This window comes from Barbus barbus (assembly GCF_936440315.1).
Source record: "Barbus barbus genome assembly, chromosome: 21".
In the NCBI taxonomy this organism is placed as follows: Eukaryota; Metazoa; Chordata; class Actinopteri; order Cypriniformes; family Cyprinidae; genus Barbus; species Barbus barbus.
The window spans coordinates 29,650,633-29,671,315 of NC_136749.1; the positions used below are offsets into that span (position 1 = coordinate 29,650,633).

Consider the following 20,683-nt stretch of genomic DNA (forward strand, 5'->3'; position numbering starts at 1 on the left):
TCAGATGCAGTTTCTGCTGTGAGTTTTGTGAATGAAGGAGTGTTTGCTCTCCTCTCAGACGGCTGAGATCGGGATGACGGAGAACGTGGGAGACAGCGGCCTGCGCTTCGAGATCTGGTTTCGCCGGAGGAAATCACAGGACACCTTCATCCTGCAGGCCGCTTCTGGAGATGTGAAGAACGTCTGGACCTCCGTCATCGGCAAGATCCTGTGGAGACAAGCCTTACGAAACAGAGGTCAGACAGCAGCAGCCAATACAGAAAATAAATACAAATTTGTTTATATGTGTCCCTGCAGCACAAAAGCAGTCATCAGTAGCACAGGTATATATGTAGCAATAGCCAACAATACATTGTATGGATCAAAATTATACATTTTTCTTTCATGCCAAGATATTTAGTAAATTTCTTACCATGAATATATCAAAACATAATTTTTGATTAGTAATATGCATTGCTAAGAACTTCATTTGAACAACTTTAAAGGAGATTTTCTCAATATTTAGATTTTTTTTGCACCCTCAGATTCCAGATTTTCAAATAGTTGTGTATCAGACAAATATTGTCCGATCATAACAAACCATACATCAATGGAAAGATCATTTATTCATTTCAGAAGATGTATGAATCTCAATTTCAAAAACATGTTTATTTAGATCCGAAAGCTGAATAAATGAGCTCTCCATTTGATGAGATCAACATTAATATATATTTCTAATATATTCTTTTTATCACTCCATCTCCATAAATCAGATTTTTTAAAATAATTTGTTAGCCACTATAATAAGTTATTTCTTCATTAAAAAAAATAATATATAATATAGAAATTCATATACATTTAGCTTTGGATGTGACTTATAGTGCATTCAGGCTATAAATCTTTTCAATATGTATATGTGTTCCCTGGAACTAACACAATGAGCCACAGGAATACATATAATATCTAACATATCATAAAGTTCATTAGTTTGAGAATCTGAAAGAATGTGGCTCATAAGATCAGACTATGCTGGTTCTGTTTGTTTGTGAATTTCATTGTTTAATCAAGCTGCAGTGCTGCAGGAAACTCTGCTGTCTATAGTTCACAGATTCCTCACTAACCAGTCAAAACAGACAGATGCATAAACCGTTCAACAGCAGAACTGTCACTTCAGCGCTGCGGTCTCGCTGACAGAATGCATTGTGGGCCGTTTTTGTCTCTGTGCTGTTATTAGGAGCTTTGAATAATTTGCAGTATATTTATAAACCTGCTCAAAGAAAAGCATTTGGAATAAACGCTGTACTAAAAAAGCCTGTTGCATTATTCACTCTAGCTTGTGTTGTGTGTGTGTGTGTGTGTGTGTGTGTGTGATCAGAGCTGCGGATGCAGGAGATGGTTTCGATGGGAATTGGAAACAAGCCGTTCGTGGACATTAAACCCAGTGACTCTGCCATCAGCGATCGAGCTGTCGACTACATGAAAGGGTCAGGTAAGATGTCTGCAGCAGCAAGACATTAACATCATCATCTTCAGCCTTGTTATAGTTTCTCTGGCAGTCTGTCAAACACATGATGTAGTGACATAGAAATGATGCACTTCCCCCTTTAAAGAAAATAACACGTGCGTGTGCGTTTCTTCCTTAAAATTAATTACCATTTATAATGTAGAAAATTATTTAGAACTATTTATATCATGTTATATGCTGTTTTATATGATATATGATTTTTATATCCACTATGATTATCGAAATATATATGGAAACTCTGAAGAAAAGTATTGCTCTTCCTTAAAAATTCAAATAGATATGTATAATATATAAAAATAAGTTAATTATTTATGAAAATATAATAAGACAAATATTGCATGTGCTGTATTAAAAATACCAATAGTTATATATATACACACACAGTGTATTTGTATATATTTTTAAAAAACAAGTAATTATGAAATATATGTAATACAGAAAAAGAATATTTACAATAATTTATATCATTATAAAATAAAAAAACTTCAATTAAAATGCTAAAATATCTAAAACTAAATGCAAATAGAAAAAACAAAAATGACTGTATATGTATATATATATATGCATACAAATAAAATGAAAATATTTTATATTCAGTATGATTAATAGATAAAAAGATAAATAGATTAACTCATACGAAACTCAAAAGAAAAATATTGTTCTTAAAAAAAGTCATCTAAAAAATATTAATTGTTATTTATATCGTTATATATATAATTTTTATTGTGTAATATGTATAAGAAATATATTTAAATCTATTTATCAATAATTCTTTATTAACCCTATATAATCCTCACAGTCTGATATGTATTAATCTCAGCCTTTATCCACACATTGATATTTCTGGTCCTGTATGAAGGAATACTGTTAGAATGAGCGTTTGATCTTCAGAGGTGTGTGTGATCAGGAGAACACATTATTCTGACCGTTAGCGTGTGTTTATTCACTTCACTGAGTCAGTTATACTCCGCTTGCGGGTTGTGTTTGCTAACTTTGGATTTGAAGTCTAATAATGAAGGACTAGCTGTATTTGTGGTAAGTCGCGTGCTGCAGACGTGTCTCATGTGAAGCAGCGAGCTCTCAGACGGCGTATGTGTGAGAGAGACGTTACACATCAGAGGCTTTTGACAAAGCATCAAATGCGTGATGAATGTGTAAACTGACAGAGAGCAGTCACACACATCAAAACACAAACACGCTCTTCGTTTGTTACATTCATTCAGTTCAACAGCAAAGAACACATTCTTAAACATCAGATCATCTGTTCATGTTTAATGTGGAAACTGTCCTGCGACGAGACGGCTGTGAAATACACAAATAACACAGTATCAATGTTAATAGAAATAGTATTTATATTGCCATTATTTAAGGCAAAATCTATAGTTAAATAACTGGTCATTAATTTACAAATTCCCATTACAATCTAAACATAAATAAAAAAATATGGAACATGAGAATATAAATTATTTTATGTATTATAGCATTACATTATTTGTTTATTAAATGTATATTATGTTATATATTAAATGCATAGATATAAATGATTATAAATTTTTTAGATGAAGTACAATATTTGTCTCATGATTTTTAATCTATTTAACTTATATTGAATGATATACTTTATTATATCCAATATGATCGTGTGTATTACATTTGCATTTAGTCATTTAGCAGACACTTTTATCAAAAGCAACTTACAAATGAGGACAATGGAAGCAATCAAAATCAACAAAAGAGCAATGATATGCTTTAACAAGACTCAGTTAGCTTAACACAGTACACTAGCAAGGTTTTATTTATTTTTATTATATAAATAAAAAGAAAACAGAATAGAGCAAGCTAGTGTTAGAGGCCTTTTTTGCTTTTTGTTAATTGTATAGTAAATAAAAAGAAAACAAATAGAACACAAAGAATAGAGAAACTATTTTTAGTTTTTTTTTTAGTAAATGAATAGAGTGCAAGTCTAAAAGGGGCAAGTTTTTTTAAAAGAATAGAATTAGAATAGAGCGTGCTAGAGTTACAGGATCAAATAAAGATGTGTGTGTATATGTAGCTATGTATGTCTCAGATTCCAGGTATTCAAATAGTTGTATCTCAGCCAAATATTGTCCTAACATAACAAACCATACCATGATGTACAAATCTCAATTTTATATTAATGTAAAAAAAACAATCTTGTGTAATATAACTACTCCGCGCTGCACATGGAGTGTGATTTTGTGCGTCTTTGGTCTCTGCAGAGTCGCGGATGCGGGCGTCCATAGCGGTGTCCTCGTTTGATCACTCCACGCCGTTTAAGAGACCGCACTCCACCATCTCCAACAGCAGCTCGTCTTCATCCAGCAGCCAGTCCTCATCCTCTCTGCTGAGCTCTCTGAACCTGCACCTCCACCCGTCTCACCCGTCCCTGAGCCACTGGCCCTACGACTGCATCGAGGAGGACGAGCTGGAGCACGACTCCACCCTCCAGCCCTCCACGAGTGAGTGACACTGAAGACTGGAGGAATGATGCTTTGATCACAGCAATCAATTACAGTTGAACAGATATTCACATAACAGATATTTTATATGTAAGGGATAATCAACGGCTAGCTGTGCATTAAAGCCGCCGCAGCATGGCTGCCCACTGCTCCGGGTGTGTGTTCACGGTATGTGTGTGTGTGTGTGTGTGTGCATTTGTTCACTACTCACTGCTGTGTGTGTGCACTTGGATGGGTTAAACGCAGAGCACCAATTTCGAGTATGGGTCACCATACTTGACAATACGTCACGACTTTTTTTTTTAAAGGATTTTAATGCACGACGTGGAGGCAAAGAACTGCCCGACGCGAAGCGCATTAAATCCTTTAATGGACTGCTAGCCATTGATTATCCCACTTATTCCATGGTCATATGCCAAGTTATAGACAAATTAAAACTTGTATTGCTCTTTGCAGCGCAATATTTGATCGAATGGGTAAAAATTACTCGTTAGTGCTAGCATTCTGCCTGCTTTACATCAGACACAGAGATGAAATGGTGTGGTAAGACCACATTTATTTGAATGAATTTATTATAGAATGTATTTCAATTAATTATTGACCGAGAGAGAGAGGACAGTTGTGTCTACCTGCTGTCTGCGTCTCTCTCTCTCTCTCTCTCTCTCTCTCTCTCTCTACCTCTACCTCTCTACCTCTACCCCTCTACCTCTACACACAAACAATAAGTTTCAAAAACAACAATTTTATCACCTCGTTGCTGGGAAATATAATGTTAGCGACCTAGAATCTAGGCTATTTTATTCATTAAAATTGCGGGGAAGCGTTGACGACAACTTTGTGTGTAGCGCAATCTGCGATCTTTTTTTTGATTGACATTTTTCTTCTAAAGGTACATATACTTCACAATGCAATGTAAAAGCATGATAATAGTATAATATGGACCTGATAATAGGACCATTAATAATTGAGCAGCAAATCAGTATATTATGATTTCTGAAGATCATGTGACACTGAAGGCTGGAGCAATGATGCTGAAAATACAGCTTTGATCACAGAAATACATTACATTAACACATTTATATAGAGAACAGTTATTATAAATTATAATAACATCACAATTTTTACTGTGTTTTTAATCAAATGCAGCCCTGGTGAGCAGAAGAGACTTCTTTCAACAACATTAGAAACACACACACACAAATATGATATATATAATAAACAAATTATTTAATTAAAGAGGCACAAAATCACTTTCATGAACTTTTACATTAGCTGTTCCCTTCTGGTCCTTAACCATCTTCAAGAATCGATTAAAATCTTCCATCTTTATTTGACCCTCTAACTCTAGCCCTCTCTGTTATAATTCTATTCTTAAATGTATATATAAAAAATAAAAACTTGCAACTTTTAGACTTGCACTCTATTCATTTACTAACTGCTTGTTTTCTTTACAAAAAAATAACAAACTAACACTAGCTTCTCTATTCTTTTTGTATTCTATTTGTTTTCTTTTTATTTATTATACAATTAACAAAAGGCCAAACTATATCAAACTATTTGAATATATTGACATTAATTAGGGTAAAATCTATATATGACACACATACACCCACTCTGGAAAATTTCACTCTGCATAAATGGCTGTGGTTCTTCACATTTAGTCTAAAGTCATTAAGATCTATGGGATGTCATCTGATAATAGAGTCTGTGGTGGGCAGAAGGTGTACATGAACAGCAGCTGCTTAGACAGGAAGTGTGAAACAGGAAATGGGCCCCTGTCACTGCTGCTGTTTGTTTTGTTGACTGTAGCCCGATGGAAACTGAGCAGAGGGGCTAAACACCTGCGGTTTCACCGGCAAACCGAGACCAAGATAGTCTGTGTGACACTAATAATGACTAAAGGATCTGATATAGTTTTAGACAAGATTGTCCAGTTCCTCTTCCTGTTCCATCTGAAAACAACACAATATTTGAGATCGTTCTATCATTAGTTGTACTTGCTGTGATGTTTCATTAGCTATCACATGGTATTTTATACCAACAAGGCTGCATATATTTGATCAAAGCTATAGAAAACTGTGCTGCACTAAACTATTTTAAAAGGGTCACATGATCCTTCAGAAATCATTCTAATATGCTAATTTTCTGCTCAAGAAACCTTTCTGATTATCAATGTTAAAAAAAAGTTGTGCTGACGAATATTTTTGTTCTTCAGGATTCAGTAGAAAGTTTAATAGAACAGCATTTATTTGAAATGGAAATCTTTTGTAACATTATAAATGTCTTTACTGGCACTTTTGATCCATTTAATGCATCCTTGCTGATTAAAAGTGTTTTTTATTATGAATAAATGAAATAATGAATGTTAGTATAATTGTGAATTGCTGAGAAGGGCAGTGAGCTGTTGTGGATGTAAGTGTTGTGTTGTGCGTCTGCAGTGAGTGACGGCGTGAGCGTCCAGCATCATCCTGAGTTAGTGATGGAGAGCTACACCTGTGACGGAGGCTCGTATCTGTCCACACCGTCCCCGTCTCCACCCAAAGTCACGTCCTCCATCCTCTACCACAAAGAGCAGGAGCTGCAGAGTCAGAGCAGCAAGTTCATCACAGCGGTGAGAGCGATTACTAAAATGATGGAAAACATCCTTTACATCAAAAAAACATTAGGCCTTAATTGAAGATTTATGTATTTTAATTTGCATGTAAAATTTTGAATTCATTTGGATCACACAGTTTTAACAAATGTGTGACCCTGGACCACAAAACCAGTCATAGAGGTCAATTTTTTTTAAATTGAGATTTATGCATCATCTGAAAGCTGAATAAATAATATTTCCATTGATGCATGGTTTGTTAGGATAGAACAATATTTTGAAAATCTGGAATCTGAGGGTGCAAAAAAAATCTAAATATTGAGAAAATCACCTTTTAAAGTTCTTAGCAATGCATATTACTAATCAAAAATTTAGTTTTGATATATTTACGGTAAGAAATTTACAAAATATTTTCATGGAACATGATCTTTACCTAATAAACTTAATCTGGTGCATATTTGTCAGTTTTACAGAAATGAAACTGGTCAATTAATCTAATAAAGTAATAGTAATAATAAACTCAATATGTTTTAATTGCACAGTAGCCAAGTTTATGCATTTATCATCAATAAATACAATTTGTTTAAATCTGAAACATTTTAACTAATCGAATATCACTTGTTCAACAGCTAGACATATTTGAACAATGTACATACTTTTTAATTTAATAAATGTAATTGTTTTGACAATGAACAGGTTTATATGGAGGACCAAACCTGCAGATGAAAAATAAACGAGTGAATGATAGGTAAATAAATAATAGGGAAATTAATGAAACAATTTATTTTATTTTTGTATTGCCTTATTTTCTTTATTTCTCTTCAATCATTTTTTTAATTCTTTCATTTCATTTTATTATATTATGTTGTTTATTTTATAAACAAATAATGTAAACTAAATCAAATACAAGAGTTAATGATAAACTATACCATGATTTTTATTTTAATTTGTATTTATGAATTTATTTATTTTTCAGAAATCTGACCTGTTTAATTTCTGCATGACTGACATATGCATCACACTGAAATGTGTTAAAACGGTGTAATCCAGTTGCATGGAAATGTTATGTGTCATTCAAATACATCAATCTTAAATTAAGGCCTAAATGTATTTTAAGTGTACTGGTGGCAAGCATCACTATTTTAGACATGTAAGGGTAGCGTTTCCTTCTCTTGTAGTTTGTCTAACATTAGTTTCGTCTGACGTGTTTGTTTTATCAGAGCAAGACTTCAGGTCTGTTAGGCCTGGTCTGAATCAAACGCTTCAGATCAGTAAGTAACCGTGTGCTTCCTGATAACGCTGTCAGAGAATCCCTTTGTGTCGAGCTGCATGTGTGTGTTGGGCTTCAAGGGTCCTCCTGGTGCTTCTGGTTATTTTGCTTAATGTGACAGTAACGTCATCCTCAGTGAGTCTGAACGTGCTGAAACGCATTCACTTTTTACATGCATTTACATGCACTTCATGTTTTTAGTAAAGCACTTTTAAGATGTTTTAGATTGTCAATAAAAATGTCTGTTGCTTAAGATGCAATATCATAGCTGTTTTGATTACTGTCTCTCACTGAGGAACGAGTTGACATCATTGTCATGTGTCACATGTGCGATGCATGCACTTTATGTTGAAAATAACCGTGCGATGCACATGCACTACAATGCATGTTGAAGATCCTGTGTGTCGAGTCTTATTTGTGTCAAGAGGTTTTGTGCATCTTAAGCAAGAAGGCTTTATGAGAAAAAAATGAGTTGAAATGCTGATACACAGATGCTGTGAAATCATGCAAGCATCATTTACACAGATTGAATGAGCCGGGCGGTTCCCTGCAAAGATGCGTTCACACTGACAGCGACTCTCAGCATCGAAGCAACAGGAAGTCATTCTTTTCAGTGACAGCTGACTATGTGAGAGCAACTTTTGACAATACATCAGTTTTGTCAGACTTTTTTTGTGCGATATTGGCGATATCAAAATATAATTTTCTTTCTGCGGTTTTGCAAAATGAAAAATCACGTTTTTTTTTCAAATTACAAATTTTTGTTTTTTTTGTAATAGTGACGATATGAGAAATACATGACTGTTTTTTGCAATATTTGTGATATGAAGCAACATTTGCATTATGAAAAAAAAAAATTTATTGCGAATTTTTGTGTTTTTGTATTGATGAAAAGAGAAAATACAGCAAATATTATATTTAAGTATTTGTAATATGAATTTTATTTTAATTGTGAACTCTAGTTTTTCTGTAATATTGACAACATGAGAAAATACAGGGATTTTTGTTTTTTTTTGTTTGCAATATTTGTGATATTAAAAAATATATTTAAAAATTTGAATTGTGAATTTTCATTTTTCTGTAATATTGATGAGATGAAAAATACAGGAAATGTTTTTCTGCAGTGTTTGAAGTGCACATTTTAGTTTTTCTGTAATATTGATGCTATGGAAAAATACAGGATTTTTTTTTTTCTCTGCAATATTTGCAATATGAAAACAATACAAGAATTCTGACCAGATGATTGAAATAGCTATATTTGGAAAGAATTAATAATTCTAGAATGAGTGAGGCTAATTTGTTTGTAAGTGCATCTGCATAATCTATAAAAATAACTTGTATTACTTTTTTTATTTTGAAGAGTTTTGTTTGACTATAAATTATATATTTTTATTATGATTATTATAAAATACAAATATTAAACAAAATAAAATGAAAAGATGCAAAGAGTTTAAAAAAATACCAAAAGTTTTATTTTATTTTTTTTTATTTTAAAGTGTTAAAAGAAAATCAAATCTCTTTGTAATTATTATTAAATAATCTTCAACAAATCAAAAAACCTATTGCAATAATGCTAATATTTTTTTAAATGAAAAACTATTTTATTAAAAGTATTTAATAAAAATAATACAATGCATGCATGTGGGCAAATCTAGTTGTCTAATAAATCTAAGATTATTGGCTCTTTGACAGATTGCTTTCGTTACTCTTTTGAAAGTTGCTAAATGCATAAATGTAAATGAACAAGATTTGGTTGTTCAGGTATCAAATATTGCAAAAAAAGTCATGTATTTTTCATATCGTCACTATTACAAAAAACTAAAATTCGCAATTTAAAAAAAAAAAATCCCCTATTTTTCATTTCGCAAAACTGCAGAAAAAACTATATTTTGATATCGCACAAAAAAAAATCCTGTTTTTTTTTTTGCATATCACAATGCGTTTTTTTTTTTTTTTTTTTTTTTTTTTACAATATTGTGCAGCTGTAGTTTCTGCTCAGTGACCGTTTCTAACTGTATCGCCAAGTCTGACAAAACTGATGTATTGTCAAAAGTTGCTCTCACAGTCAGCTGGCACTGACTTCTTGTGTGAACGCATCTTTGCAGGGAACCGCCCGGCTCATTCAATCTGTGTAAATTATATATATATTTAGCAATTTTATGTGAATAGCAAATTTTTTCTTAAGGTGGGCCTTTAGCCCCGTTGTGTGTGTGTGTGTGTATATATGTATATGCACATGATCGCTGTCAGTGTAAACGGCTCTTAATAAACATCAAACTATCATCGGTGACTTGCACATCAGTGTGTAACACTTCTCTTGTTTTCCATTGCAGCTGTGAATCCTTCGAGACAGCAGCGTTTGGATTGTGAATGCTGGACGTGTTCGGACACACGGAGACATTTCATCATTTGATAGACTGATAATCGTCCAGAGCCGTGCTGATGAATGGATTCTGTCTGCAGTGCTGGTACGGTACAGGACTGAGATCACGGATCTACATTAATTCAGCTGTTTATTTTTACTCCTTTCATTCTGAGACGGCAGATTCTTCACCTCTTCAGTTTTTCTGATTGTACAAATAGTTGAATGATTTGAGTTCTGGCACTACTAATAAAATCCAGACAGGATTGCATTAAGGATTGAGTCCGACTTTTTACTACGAAAATAAATATAAAACGACAGTAAAATGAAATTGAATTTTGTAATTTACTAAAATGGTTCCCAACTCAAGTCCACAAGTAACAAACAGAAATAAGCCCTTTTGAATTACATTAATTCAGTATATAAATGTGAAAATATGTACAGAGGAATAATATCCAGCTTTTCAGCTAATAAAACACAATAATAAATCTGTCAGCATTGTAAATCACTGTTTTGGTTCATTCATTTCATAAAGAAATAAAGATAAGACAAATGTTGTGTGTGTATATATATATTAATTTATCTTTTTTCAACTATATTTTTAAAATCAAATAGTAATATTTTATTATAATTATTTGTGTGACTTATTACTAAACCCAGATGTGAGTCCATCTTTTTACTTTGAAAATAAAAATTCATAAGAAACGTACAGAAATAACTCATTTTGAATTTCATTAATTCAGTGCATAAATGTGAAAATATGTACAGAGAAAATATCCAGCTTTATGAGTAATAAAACACAACAAACACATAAAGCTGCAAACAGCATCACCGCTTTACTACTTCATACAAATAATAATAAAGCTATATTCATTTGCTAACAAGCCAAATGAGCCGCGTTTAGCATGTGGTCATGTTGCTCTGTTAAGTCCGGTTATGGTCATGGCAGATTGTGAGCAGATTGTGAGGAAACTGAAGATACTTCTGCTTGCTTTAGTTCTTTAACTCTTTTCTTGTTGTCTGTGAGAAGCTCTGAGCTGAGGACTGCAAACACGTTCATCCTGATGTTAGATCACACCGTCACTGCTTATGATCGCGCTTCTCTCTGTGAAACCAGTATATGAGCACCGCCGCGATGATCATGTCCATCAGAGTCACACACAGCACCAGAACCTCCATCTGCAACACACACACACACACACACACAGACACACACACACAGACAGACACACAGACACAGACACAGACACCGACACACACACAGACACACACAGACACCGACACAGACACAGACACCGACAGACACACACACACACACACACACACAGACAGACACCGACAGACACAGACACACAGACAGACACACAGACAGACAGACACACAGACAGACACACAGACAGACACACAGACAGACACACAGACAGACACACAGACAGACACACACACACACAGACAGACACCGACAGACACAGACACACACCGACACACAGACAGACACACAGACAGACACACAGACAGACACACACAGACACACACACAGACAGACACAGACACACACAGACAAGACACCGACAGACACAGACACACACACACAGACACACACACACACACACACACACACACAGACAGACACAGACAGACACCGACAGACACAGACACACACAGACACACACACAGACACACAGACAGACACACAGACAGACACACACACAGACACACACACAGACACACACAGACACAGACACAGACACACACAGACAAGACACCGACAGACACAGACACACACACAGACACAGACACACACACACACACACACAGACACACACATACACACACACACACAGACACACACACACACACAGACACCGACACACACACACACACACTCTTTACATCAGACCAAAAGTCTCCCTGTTTGCCAACTTGACTCAATAATTTCATTTTAATCCTAGGATCAATTTCACAAAGCCCATAAAGATCATCTTCCTGTCATATTATACCTCATAATCAAAACAAACAAACATTATTTTCAGCATAAAAGCCTATTTTTAAGATCATTACCATTTTTTCTGTATTGTGACATTACAGTATAAGCTTTTCATGGCATTTCTCTCATTCTCACTGTAATGCAATGAAGATATAATACTTACATTTTAATACATTATTCAAAGTAATTTTAAAGTATATTTTAGGTTTATTTATGCCTTTTAATAGAATTTGTTAAATTGCCTTTAATTTATGCTTATTTCAATAATAATGCTTATTTCAGTCATTTTAATGTTTAATGGTCATAAACTAATGTCACAATGCTAAGAATATTAACAGTCCTTAAAATACGCTAGATATTCTTTCTATTTGATAAATTAATTTATAATACATTTTATTTATTAAATAGAATATTTATACATTATGAAATAAAATATTTATAATTAAATATATTATCATAATTTGTTACAACATTTTTATAGATATATATTAGTGCTGTCAGTCGCATCCAAATAAGTTTTTGTTTACATTATATATGCATGTGTACTGTGTATATTTATTATGTATATATAAATACACACAGTATATTTTAAAAAATATTTACGTTTATACAGTTATATATTAATATTCTTATATTATATATAAACATAACATTTTGCTTAAATATATTCATGCATGTGTTTGTAGTATATATACATAATAAATATACATATATAATGTAAACAAACTTTTATTTGGGATGTGATTAATCGTTTGACAGAACTAATATATACATATATAGTAACAAATTATTTAGAATGTAATTCATCATAAAATTCTTTACATTATATTTTATTATATATACATTTTTCCTCCCCTTTTTTCTGAGACTCACACAGTCTGTATTTAAAACACATGTATCTATTACGATCACATTTGCAAACATGTTTTATGCATTTAATAAAACTGGATGTAAATGTGAAGGACATATGTTCATAATTACAGGAATTCTTGATTATTTATTCTACCTTCATCTGGATGGTGTGTTTACTTGGAGGAAGATCAACAATCAGGAGAATGGTTCCGATCCCAGACACGACCAGACACCCGATGTTAGCGATGAAACAAGTCTGGAACAAGAACAAACACGACCGCTCGTACTTTCCAGAAACTGAATGTATTTCAATACAGAATTATTCAGACACACACACACTTACCTGTAGAAGCTCGGGGTGTTTGTACAGAAGATTGGACAAGATTCCAGCAAAGACAAACTGGAAGACCAACAGAAACCCCTTCAGACTCGCATCAAATCATCCCCGTTATTAATCAATATATCCATTATTTTCTGTAGCGTTTGTGAAATGTCTATAATCTCAAAATCTAAAATGTAATATAATGAACATATTCCTGCGTGAACTGCACAGTGAAATATATCGTCAAGCATTTATAGCAGAAGCAATGAAGCTCACCATGATTCCAGTAATGATGGGAACTCTGAATAAAGTCAGGAAATTAATACTGATTTCGAAGGAAGCTGCAAATACGACCCCGATCCCAAAACTCAGGATCCCGCTGGACGACTGAACGGCCTACAGGGGAACATAAAACACATTTACAAAGATTTCATTGACACATCATTTTTCGTTGCCAGCTTTGAATACATACAGCAATACATTTTACTTTAACGGTAATTTAAATTTTTACTTTTACAGTAAAAATTCTACATGATTGGTTTGGCGAACACTCTGAAGAACATGTGTTGGTCATATTATCTTCCAAAATCAAATGAAAGGATAAGGAAATTATATTTTGCATAAAGCTTACTTTTATGGATTATGATTTTTTGCATTGTGACATTATTTACAGGACATTTTAAAGAACATAATGCAATAAAGATACTTTATTTATTTTAATAATACATTATAAAAGTGTATTTATAAGTTTAAAGTATATGCTTTTAGGTTTGTTTATACATCTTGCTAGAATTTTTTTGTACTGTATTTAATTTATGCTTTTTTTTCAAATAAAAACCTCCATTGAATTACAGTAATGTTTATATGCTTAATTATGAAAATAATGCAAGGAATCTTAATGGTCCTTAAAAACTTTGACTTTGGCTTTTAAGCAAATTTTCTTTATGCAATATATATATTGCATTAAAATATATATATATATATAATTTAACAAATTTATACAATGTATTTTCTTTTTAAAGCATATTTTCCCTGAAAATTATCACTGTAATGCGATACAAAAAATATTATTTATATTTGATTATTAATGCATTTTTTTATTATTTAATGATAATTAATGTACACTGTAAACCAAGAAGAAAAAAATAGTACTGGTAATTTTATGGACATTTCCGTTAACCCTAAGCCACAACACAATGGACAGCAGAATTCAAAGTACAGCTAAGAAAAATACAGTATATTATGCCCTAAAAACGGTAACATCTAAGTCAACTGGTTTTATTCAAGTCAAAAACATTAATAACGCTGAATCAACCTAAATGCATTAATTTAAACCAACAAACCTAACTTTTATCAGTTAAATTAAGCTCTTTAAGGCAACAATTTCAGGTCACTAGTGTACAAACTGGGTACTTTTATATTATTTCTCACCAAATATTTCTGACTGTAATGCTAAATCTAACATCAGCTTTCAACCTGTTCTCACTTTGTGCACCTAAAATAAAACACTTTTAATTAAACAAAAGCACATAGCGATGCCCTAGCAACCACCTCGAACACCCTAGCAACCATTGCTTTGCCAAATGTTGATTGGTTATTATAGTCGAGCTCATATAACGTCAGTGAATGTGTGAGGGTCTCACGGCGCAGGTGGCTGGGCCCTTCCTGAGGAGCCTCTGCAGCGCCGGCACGGGGCCCGGCAGGACCTCACTGGCGCGGTAGTACTTGATGAGCGGCCCTTCATCATCACATCTTCCTCCTGCTGAGTCCTCGTGTCTCTGAATGTCCATCTCAATGTCTGCCTTGGCCATATTCTGACAAAAAACACGAGAAACAGATGAATATTTCAACAGTGTCTACTGAGGGCAACATATCCATTACTTTAACTTATCAAAATAACCAATTTCAGCTTCATTTTTTAAGTTTCAAGATTCAAGACACTAGATTTTCACTTGTAAGACACAGATTTTCACATATAATTTAACTTGGAGTGACTTGTACAGCCTATTGATTCAACTTAAAGATTTGAAAAGTTGCACGTTGCAAAAAAAAGAAACATTTAAAATGTTGCAACTGATTTTTTTTTTTTTTTTTTTACAATTCAGATATTTTTACCAAAAAAACCCTGCATTTGCATGTGTTTTCTGTTGTACATTTCACTGTATTGTAATTTATTGTATTCCAAGAAATAGGTCAACATATGTTTTTCCATTCCTTTAACTAATAAAATTTCAATTTAATAAGAAGTCAGTCTAATATAATTTAAGTTGCAATGATTTGTTCTGCCAATTTGATTCAACTTAAATGAATCTGCAACTGATTTTGTTTACAGTGCCAAAGAGATTTCACAAAATAGAAAATACAGTTGGTTTTGCTTTTTGATGGATATTTCATAAATGTAACCAAGAAATGAAATGTTGGGCAAAAGCATATAAAACACAATATGAATTGAATATAAGTTGTAAATATGCACGAATCCCTCATTAAAATACATGCATCTCGTTTAGGAATCTTACAATGTTCTTCCTTTGAATCACCAACCATTTTATCATATTTTCATACACATTTCAGGCTTTAATGTTCAATCATAATTCTACATCTTCTGAATATATTCTATACAGTTTCTATAAAAATAGAGATAAATGCAAAGTTACTGAGTGTCTTACCGAGTTGAGTCTGTCTTCCGTGTTATAGTGGAGAGAAGATCATGGTGTCACTTCAGTGTTTTTTTTGATACCCAAAAAGCCACGTTCGTGTGGTTGGTCAAAAAAAAAAAAAAAAAAAGTAGGAACTGTGATGTGAGAAGTGATGAAGCAGCACTTGTCAAAGAAACTTCTGCTCTCTGAACAAACAACCCTGCAGAAGCTCTTCATCTGGACTTCAGTTCACTCTTCAGCCGGTAAGACATTTGAACACTAAAAGACTCGATTAAAACAACAGAACCGTACGCTTATAGATGAACAGAGTGAGATTCAGAGATTGATCAAATTTGGCTGCTGGTTTGCTATCAAGATCTCAGGATCTGTGTGTGTGTGTGTGTGTGTGTGTTATTAGATCTTTCAGAGAAATAAATCTCTGTTTATTTACTGCATTATAAATTGCTGGATTTACCCCATGCAGACTTCCTGTATACACAGATAAAACACTCTCTCTCTGAGCGGTCTGTAAAGTGTGGGTGGTACTGGGGGGGGGTTGACTCACATTTCATACTTTGTTGAATAAAATTCCAATATATTTGTACATTTATGACTAAAATGGTGTGTGGAGTCGATTGGTACAGTGTTAAAAGTTGAGGGTTTCAAGAAGGAAGCAACTGACGGAGGGTTATTTTAACCCAAACTAACACCACCAATGCACACTCATCTGCTCGGACTCATTTATAACATTTTAACCTCTTTAATGATGTTTTTTCATTTACTCCTTAAACATTTGCAGAATATTGGTAAATTAATTAGAGAAATAGAATGTTTTAAAATGTATATGATACACAAATAACATTTTTGTGCTAACATTTTGAGAAAAGGCCGGATAACTTGGAATGAATGTGTGTTTATAATTTTGACTTAAGTTCTCAAATTTCTTCATTTTAAGTTACAGACAACATCTCATTAGTAGTAAATAGTAAAAAAAAAAAAAATCAACATTTAAGTAGGCCTAGCATTTAAAATAAGGTACAAATAAAAACATTGAAGAAAAAACGTTTGTTGAATGATGTATAGCCTAAATGTAAATAGCCTAAAATTACTGGAAGCATGTTTGTTCATAACTTTGACTTTTCTCTTCTTTTTCAATTACAGACCGCATTTTGTGAACAACTAGTAGGAAAATAAGTAGTAAGTAATAACTTTTTAAAATGTAGCAGCGTTTAAGTAACATTTTAAAAAAAACGCTGGATGAGTACGGTATACAAATCAAAAATTGAAGAAAAAAAATAATGAATAATGTATAAATAGCATTTTTGTGCTAATGTTGAGGATGTTATTAAAGACCAGATCACTTGGAATGAACATTCTGTCAATGTTACTGGAAGAAGGTTTGTTCATAACGTTGAGAGAGCGTTCTCAGATGTGTGTTGTTTTGACAGACAGCGTCTGGAGGAGAGATGCGCTACACGTTTAAGCCGGATGACTGTATGGTCATCAGCATTCCTCTGGGAAGCCTCAGGAATATGAGAGAAGGCCAGCTGATGCCCGAGAAATTCACCTGCGTCTTCAAAGACGCTTACAAGGTCTTTCTTAAAGGACGGCCAAAGGAACTCGGGGTGTGTGCATAATATTATTCATGTGTTTTTAGAGTTTAGTTTCAGTTTAATATCTGCACACAGAAAAGTTTATATGGAAACATATCAGATGTCAGAGCAAATCAACAGGAATTCAGAACAGGAGATTTTTATCTGGGGCGCTAGTCAGTTTCAGTGGTATTTTTGGCCTGAATGCTGGTTGACCCTGATTCTATTACATGAGCATTTCTAAGTTATCATTTTAAATGACTACAAATATATGCATACTACCGACTCTGTTATATAAACTCAATGAGGGCCAAAGGTCGGAGAGCAGGAGTGAAAAGGCTTCTTTCGGTTTCAGTTGAAGAATTTTTTTTTTCACATTACACATTATTATTAGAATGACTGGAGTAAAAAATTGAATTTAAAAACATGAGAAGCTCTCAGTATTTAGTGTGAGTCTGTTTTTCTGGCGCTGCATGAACTAAACCTGATGATTCTGTTCTATACTCTCAGACTAAAAGGTAGAAAACACTGGTACACTAGTGCTAACCTTTCATAAGCTAATAACAAGTAGTATCAATATACTTCTAAAATACTTTTAAAATAATTCATATGTATCGTTAAGGTACTAATATGTAATATTTAGGGGTAAATAAGGTACAAAGGTGTATGCTTTACCACCCTACTGACTGCTTTGTACCTTTTTTTCTGATTTGAGATGATCTAATAATCATCTTGAGTTTCAATGGGAAATCTGAGTGTCTGTACAGAGTCACATGATCAATGACGTTCATTTATTTCATTAGTAACATAGAAATAATGCAGAATCTGAAATATTTTTGTTTTACCTCAATTTTTTCTTGCCCAAAATTTATTTTAAAAATATGCTAAATATATGTCATGAGAAGCTCAATAAAATATATTTAGTTTCAACCTTCATATACCCAAAATATATTTCATAATGTATTACTTTTTTCTTCAAATGTGACTGAATGAATGCATTTTCTTGAATTGAAATATATGGAGGGCATATGCATGCTTTAATATATATATATATATATATATATATATATTTTTTTTTTTTATATTCTTTAAATATATTTTTTTTAAATATACAAATGATCAAAAATATATTAGTAAAACATATTTACATAAATTATATTTATATTTAAATATATAAATTATATTTATATATATTTACATAAAATATAATTGGTAATTTTTTTAATAGTTTGAAATATTTTTAAATATATATATGTTTGCCTTATGGAACAATTTATCATGTAAACTTATCGTGATCTCAGACTGTGTTGTTATTATTTATGTGGCTGTTATTTGTGGCTTCAGGGGGCTCAGCTCAGCATCGGAGTGTTTGTGATCTGCATCGGCAGCCTCATTACTCTTGAATACGGTCCGTCCCATCTAATGTACACCCTACCTAGTGCCCTGGTGAGAACATAGAGATCCTGTCTGCATTTCTCTTCAGCTGGCATCAGTGTAAACACACACATCTCTCAGACAGTCTCTGGACATTCAAGATGATACTAAACCTGTTTTAACTATTTATTTTTAGTTCATTGCAAGTGGCATTCTGACATTTGCAGCTGGAAATTCTCCATTCATGCCTGTGGTGAGTGACCAAATATTGTTCATAATCTTTTTTTTAATCATGACTAAAACTGAATTTAATGATTTATCTTCTTGTTCTTGTTCTGAAAGGTGAAACTGTCTTTCATATTCAACATCATCAGCCTTTTCTGGTCTATCACAGCTATAGTTCTCTGTCCGTTAATAAATGAAGGACATCCGGGTTTGGTAATTTGTGATTGTTCATAACTTCATAACTTATTGAAGCCAGAGTTGCAGCAATATCCATACATCTCATTCATTTATTTGATTTTACAGTATAACGACCCATTTGACCATACAAGGGTACGTTACAGCAAACAGGCATTTGGACACACTTCTGAACTGCTGTTGTCATTGTGGATATTGTCATTGATTGACTTGTTTTTCTCCAGAGAAACATGTTTGTGGGGCTGAAGGTGGTGATTGGTGTGTTGTGTGGGTTTGAGCTGATTCTGGCTCTGATTCTGATCTACTGGGAGAGTAAAGCCGTGTGCCGATCTCACTTCAACACTCTGGTATAATTTAACATTCAGTTTGAAAACAATAAAACATGCTGAACAATGTTCAAACGCACTCAAATCTCTTGTATTTGTCTTTGTTTCAACGCAGCCCTTGATCACCATCAAGCAAGAGGTTTGATCAGACGGGTGAGATCGAGAAAAAATGACCCATTTGTGAACTAAACTTTTATAACATCTGAACTGAATGTGTATATAAATGCTTGTTTAATGCCTTTTTCAGGGTCATGGGTTCGATTCCCAGGGTGTGAATAGATCATGAATGCACTGTAAATTGCTGTATAAACATGTTTGCCAAATGCATAAATGTAAATGTGCAACAAGTTTTCTATGCATTTGCTTACTATTAAAGTACTGAGTACTGTTTACCTCTCATCATCATTTGTTTGTGCAATAATGGATATCAATCAGTCAAACTGTATTGTGTTTATATATATTGTATTAAATCTATTAATTTTTATATTACTTATATAATATAAATGTTTTAAGTATTAATATATATATATATATATATACACACACACACACACATGCATGTAAATACAATCCAAATGTATACTGTATGTGTATTTATATATATATATATATATATATATATATACATAATAAATGTGACCATTTAGTTTTAATTGCAAATTAACGATTTATTATTTTTGTTGGTTTAGTGATAAGTTTAACATCATACTGAGGGGTACAAGAAGGACCATTATAACATCTTGCTGTGAAACACATTTGCTGGTGTGACTCGTGTTTGTGAGTTCTTCAGTAAAAACCGCAGCTGCTGTTGACCATGCAGACGTGGGACGTTCAGGAGGTGTTAAAATACAAAAACCAACCACAGCGGATGAACAGTTCATGTGCAAAAACAGATCATTTATAAATCATGTTCTTTTTGTTTGTTTTTATCCTGCATTCCAATTAATATCAATCAAACTGCAGTT

At 33.1% G+C, this 20,683-nt stretch overlaps 3 protein-coding genes across 11 annotated transcripts in view; 2 read left to right on the plus strand and 1 right to left on the minus strand.

The window, feature by feature from the left end:
* The window catches only part of LOC306887686 (pleckstrin homology domain-containing family G member 4B-like), a 62,948-nt gene extending 52,175 nt beyond the window's left edge, over nt 1-10,773 (plus strand). For 2 of the 4 annotated variants that reach the window (XM_079445635.1, XM_079445633.1), the window contains 6 exons: nt 59-236; nt 1,355-1,468; nt 3,745-3,984; nt 6,423-6,595; nt 7,798-7,848; nt 10,181-10,773. In XM_079445635.1, coding sequence (XP_079301761.1) covers nt 59-236; nt 1,355-1,468; nt 3,745-3,984; nt 6,423-6,595; nt 7,798-7,830 — 738 coding nt within the window. In that variant the 3' untranslated portion in view covers nt 7,831-7,848; nt 10,181-10,773. The remainder of the gene's footprint in view (nt 1-58; nt 237-1,354; nt 1,469-3,744; nt 3,985-6,422; nt 6,596-7,797; nt 7,849-10,180) is intronic. The other 2 variants (XM_079445636.1, XM_079445634.1) reach the window with 1 other exon arrangement.
* On the minus strand, nt 10,537-16,109 carry LOC306887689 (uncharacterized protein). Its single transcript, XM_079445644.1, has 6 exons — nt 16,037-16,109; nt 15,014-15,184; nt 13,647-13,766; nt 13,392-13,448; nt 13,203-13,304; nt 10,537-11,388 (listed from the first exon to the last, which is right to left on the minus strand). Exons 2-6 carry the CDS (start codon nt 15,179-15,181, stop codon nt 11,290-11,292), a joined length of 546 nt encoding a protein of 181 aa, XP_079301770.1. The 5' UTR covers nt 15,182-15,184; nt 16,037-16,109; the 3' UTR covers nt 10,537-11,289.
* Nucleotides 16,086-20,118, plus strand: LOC306887688 (uncharacterized protein). Of its 6 annotated transcripts, XM_079445642.1 has the most exons (10): nt 16,158-16,269; nt 17,168-17,203; nt 17,455-17,631; nt 18,943-19,044; nt 19,169-19,225; nt 19,315-19,410; nt 19,501-19,527; nt 19,617-19,739; nt 19,834-19,871; nt 19,966-20,118. In XM_079445642.1, the coding sequence occupies exons 3-9, from the start codon at nt 17,473-17,475 to the stop codon at nt 19,861-19,863; spliced, it is 594 nt and encodes a 197-aa protein (XP_079301768.1). In that variant the 5' UTR covers nt 16,158-16,269; nt 17,168-17,203; nt 17,455-17,472; the 3' UTR covers nt 19,864-19,871; nt 19,966-20,118. The 6 variants fall into 6 exon arrangements, with proteins under 6 accessions (XP_079301766.1, XP_079301768.1, XP_079301765.1 ...); XM_079445639.1 differs by having other exon boundaries at nt 16,159-16,269; nt 19,834-20,116; XM_079445641.1 differs by having other exon boundaries at nt 16,163-16,269; nt 17,459-17,631; nt 19,834-20,116.
* Nucleotides 20,119-20,683: the final 565 nt, after the last annotated feature.

Bases quoted from the DNA above. Each gene is read 5' to 3' on its own strand.
- LOC306887689 (XM_079445644.1), bottom strand. From the start codon at position 15,181: ATGGCCAAGGCAGACATTGAGATGGACATTCAGAGACACGAGGACTCA. The intron at 13,767-15,013 runs GTGAGACCCTCA...GTTCCCCTGTAG, and splicing joins AGGGCCCAGCCACCTGCGCC to GCCGTTCAGTCGTCCAGCGG. The intron at 11,389-13,202 runs GTAGAATAAATA...TGTGTGTTGCAG, and splicing joins AACACACCATCCAGATGAAG to ATGGAGGTTCTGGTGCTGTG.
- LOC306887688 (XM_079445638.1), top strand. From the start codon at position 16,179: ATGAAGCAGCACTTGTCAAAGAAACTTCTGCTCTCTGAACAAACAACC. The intron at 19,226-19,314 runs GTGAGTGACCAA...TTGTTCTGAAAG, and splicing joins ATTCTCCATTCATGCCTGTG to GTGAAACTGTCTTTCATATT. The intron at 19,411-19,500 runs GTAATTTGTGAT...TTGATTTTACAG, and splicing joins ATGAAGGACATCCGGGTTTG to TATAACGACCCATTTGACCA.